Below are 4,555 nucleotides of genomic sequence, written 5' to 3'. Positions count from 1 at the left end.
AAAATACACCCAATAAACACAATGCCCTACTCGCAGAAAACACACTTCAAAACATCATGGTAGAGCTCAGTAGGTGGCTGATACCAGTCCAGATCCAGTCTACCAGTACAGACCAGTACTAGTAGTCCAGTATAGTCCAGTAGTTAATAAAGTCACTAGGCTGCAGGCAGCATGGTGTAGTGTGTTGTCCTCCCTGGGACAGCCATAGTAGAGGGCACCGCCAATTAGGGAGCAACCTTGCACAGTGGGGTGAGCCTATTGAGGAACCCAGTCACATAGTGTAGTGGCCAAAGTCTATTGGTGACCGCACTAGCATTGTAGGGTCCTCCTTAGAGTAGGCAGGGTACAGGCTAGTGGGGAGCCCCTCCCTGCGCATAGTGGGGATCCGTCCTTAGTGTTTCTAGTCAATCAGGGCAGATAGATCAGGGTTCACACAGTCCAAAACACCCAATAGGATCAACGTCTCTTCAGATCAGCAGAATCATTTAAAAAACAAATAATACTCCTAATCATGGGAATAATAACAACAACACAATAGTTAGATCATATAGGAACAGCCCAGTAGGCTTCAAATGGGGAGGAATGCTACTTCATACTTCATACATGAAAAAAAACAGGAAATAGAATAGGGAAAGAAAGAAAAATAAAATCCTATGAAAATCTTAAAAAGCACAAAGCGTTGGGCGGGGGCAGAGGCGGAGGCAGGGCATGAATGGTTACTCGTGTAGAAGCTCCTGGAGACAGTTGGGCGACTTGAAGACCTCGGGCACCTCGCTGTCCAGCTTGCAGATCACCTTGTAGATGGCTTTCTTCCAGGATGGGTCCACGTCTTTGCCCGCCACGATGGCATTGAAGAACTCGCGCAGCGTGATCTGAGCCACCTCCAGGAACCGCTCTGGAACCTGCACCAGCACAGACAGAAGGCAGGGGGCGTTAGTTTGGGTTCTCCTGATGGCTTGGTTAGTTGGAGCACAGTGAAAGCAACACCATAGTTGTGGGTTTGTTTTCTGCAACAGCCATATACTGTATACTGAATATATGTATGAACTGTAACAAATATTATATAATATTACCAGACGATAATACTGTGCCATAATACCAAGACCTTTCATTAATAATACTAATATTAATGAACGGTCTCACATTTTGTACAAATTGTAGTAGTGCGGTGGGAAGTCATTGTATAATTTATAGTAACACACTGTTTTTATGTGAAACACAATAAAGGGTTGAGTTAGTGGCTGTGATGAGAAGCCCTGTGGTGTTCTGTAATATTGTGTATCACCTGTCTCTTTAGTCGCTACTTCCTTAAAAAGCCCACTGAAATCCACACTTGTGTTGTGACTTATGACGGCTCATTTCTTGTAAATTCTTAGGTTTATATCACCACCAGCATCCTCCCCCTCCTCCCCCCAGCATCAGAAAGACGTCTTTATGAGTGTACTGTAAATCTGAACCCAAACAACAGCATGCAGGGAACCTGAAAAGAGGAAGTGAAATGCTCTGGGAACACACAGACACACAGGCTCTTTAGTGTCCCTCACAGCTCTGCTCACTGTCTGGCAAAGATCTGTGACACCTTCCCCCGAGCCAGCACACACACACACACATGCACGTCTGCACACATAGACACACACCTCCTTGAGCCAAGGAGATGACACATCCCACACTGTGAGAGAGACATGATGCACACACGCGTGCACGCAGGCACACACACACACGCACACTCACATACACACACACACGCACACACACACACACACACTGCCCTGGTGTATTTGGCTGAACCTCTCTCCTTCACTCAAAGCCCCAGGGCGATGCAGCCTTCAGGGGTCACCTGCTTGGATAATGCTGACTGCCTCCCTGCCTGTCCGCCTCCCTCTGCAGCAACAGACACGCACACACACATACACACACACACACACACACACACAGAAACACACAGAAACACACACAGGCAGACACGCGGGCAGACACACACACAGACACGCTCAGACACCCAGCAGCTTGCCCAAACGCCTGACTGTGTGCACTCGGCTCCTCTCCTCCTGTGTCCTGCAGATACTCATCAGGAGTGTCAGGACACAGCAAGGTTAGTGGCCACCGGAACACACACACACACACACACACACACACACACACACACACACACAGGAAGCACTGGACAGCCAAACACCCCCCTCAGGGTGATGAATGGAGTGTGCTTGTGTGTGTGTGTGTGTGTGTGTGTGTGTGTGTGTGTGTGTGTGTGCGTGTGCATTCGTGTGTGTGTGTGTATGTATGTCCACCACTCTGTGTGAAAAGGTGAATCATGAATAAGAAAGTATACGACTGAGAATTAGTTTTTGTAATTGTGTGCAAGAACAGTAAATGTGTGTCATACAGGGCTACAACAGTCAATTCAACCTTCTGTATAAAACACCAAATCTTACTAATGTATAACTACTTAACGACACAATCTAAAAATATATAGTAAATTCTTCAGTGTTTGGGCTTGTGTCACCTCTGAAAAACAGTGACACATTGACTTGGGAGGCAGCAGACTGTGACTGTGTCCCTTTAAACAGCAGCCCGGCAGGCATGAAGGCAGGCAGCAGTCTAGTGCAGTGCGAGACGCAGGGAGTGCTGCATTACTAAGAATATTCCTGCATGGAATTTCTCCTGACGTTTTGACTATAAAAGGACAGTAAAACGCTGACTGCAAGGAGAAGGCAATGTCAAGGAGAAAAGGGTATTGGTATTTCAGATCCTCTTGACTGAGAGAACGAGAGAGAGGGGGAGGGAGGGAGGGAGGAGGGAGAGGCGAGGGAGGGAGAGGTGAGGGAAGTTGAGAGAGGAAGGGGAGAGAGGGTGTGAGGAGAGAGAGAGGATGAGGGAGGAAGATGGTGCGAGTGAGTGAGAGAGAGAGAGAGAGAGAGAGAGAGAGAGAGAGAGAGAGAGAGAGAGAGAGAGAGAGAGAGGAATAGAGAAATAGAGAAAGAGAGAAAGGTAGAAAGGTAGAAAGGTAGAAAGATAGGGAAGTAAAGACTGAATAGAAGCAGCGTGAGGGTGAGAGGAGAGGGAGATGTAAGTGGAGAGAGAGAGAAAAGCAGGAGCAAGAGAGAGAGGGAGTTATTCTTGTCCCTGAGCCCTTTGTCTGTGATTGTGTGTGTCTGGTGTGAGTGTGTGTGTGTGTGTGCGTATGAGCTGCCTGCTAGTCGTGGCCAGCAGAGAGCTTTAACTGTTTTGTCCCCCTCTCCGTCCCCTCTCCGTCCCCCCTGCTTCCCCATCCGTCCCTCCCTCGGGTCAGCTGTTGGGCCTTTGTTCCAGAGGCATTGTGGGGGATTATCCTGTGTGGCTGCTCATTCGCTCGGCTGGCCGGTAAACAGGGCCAATCGCGTCGCTCACAATCCTTCATACATATTTCATAGGGCTTTTAACAACTTCTCGCTGTCCAAATTAAAGGAGGGCCGTACAAAGAGACAGAGAGGAGAGAGTGATGTCTGAAAGAGGCTGGCAGAAAAGGTTGGGGGATAACACAATAAAGGTAAAGAGAGAGAGAGAGAGAGAGAGAGAGAGAGAGAGAGAGAGAGAGAGAGGGGTGGGGGGGTGGGGTGGGGGGGGAAATAGGGTGACTGAATGAAAGAGGAACGACGTATCTGAAGTTGACCTCTCTAAGTCAACCACACATACACATACACACACATTCACCCACATGCACACATTCACAGACACACAATGGTGCAGCACTGCGAGTCACAGTGCCTTTCTGCTGATGAAGACATCAGACTTTCTGGAATTGAAGTCCTGCTTCAGAGGGAGGAGGTAAAGAGTAAAGGGGAAAGAGAGAGAGGGAGACAGCGGGAGAGAGGATGAGCGAGAGGGAGGGAAAGAGTGGGAAATGGGGCCGTGAAAGAGTCCAAAACAAGAGCTCTCATGAAAATAGATATTATGCTCTTCTCCAGTGTAACACAATATGAGAAGAGGAGAGGAAGAGAGAGGGGGACCTAGAGAAAGGAAGGACAAAAAAAAGTGCAGTGTTGTTGGCAACAATCAAGGCCCTAATATTTTACCCAGCATTCATTAATCTCACTGTGTACTCTCTCTCTCTCTCTCTCTCTCTCTCTCTCTCTCTCTCTCTCTCGCTCTCTCTCTCTCTCGCTCTCTCTCTCACACACACACATTCACAGACTGATCACTAGAAAAAGCCAGCGATTTCGGACGTTTGAAAAGGTCCCCAGAACGTCTATATACGCCTTCCTCGGCACTCACATCTTTTTTTTTAAACCATTGCCCAGCACTGGGAGTGAACTCGTGATGCTTCGGAGCACACTGCTTAGACCACTGCGCTACCGCAGTTCACAATGCTCTAGCAAGCCATGAGAATACTTCATGATACTTGATGGTAATAGCGCGTCGTTTTTAATTATTTTGTTTTAAGCATTCCCCATACCATAGCCATAACATTAACCATTCAGAATTAATATATCTAAACTTAATCCTTTAGGTTGTTTCTGTTTTAACCCTGTAACCATGAGGAAACTATGAGATCTTGTTGCGGCCACATACACGTCCC

At 47.7% G+C, this 4,555-nt stretch overlaps 1 protein-coding gene across 1 annotated transcript in view; it reads right to left on the bottom strand.

Annotated features, from left to right (window-relative positions):
- Positions 1-494: 494 nt before the first annotated feature.
- The window catches only part of LOC311106784 (prospero homeobox protein 1-like), a gene marked incomplete at its 5' end in the record, with an annotated part of 15,419 nt that continues 11,358 nt past the window's right edge, over positions 495-4,555 (bottom strand). Inside the window, one exon of the mRNA XM_084149170.1 lies at positions 495-902. Coding sequence (XP_084005296.1) covers positions 717-902 — 186 coding nt within the window. The 3' untranslated portion in view covers positions 495-716. The remainder of the gene's footprint in view (positions 903-4,555) is intronic.

Source organism: Coregonus lavaretus (assembly GCF_964263955.1).
Source record: "Coregonus lavaretus genome assembly, chromosome: 31".
Lineage (NCBI taxonomy): Eukaryota > Metazoa > Chordata > Actinopteri > Salmoniformes > Salmonidae > Coregonus > Coregonus lavaretus.
This window is presented reverse-complemented; position numbering and strand designations above follow the sequence as displayed.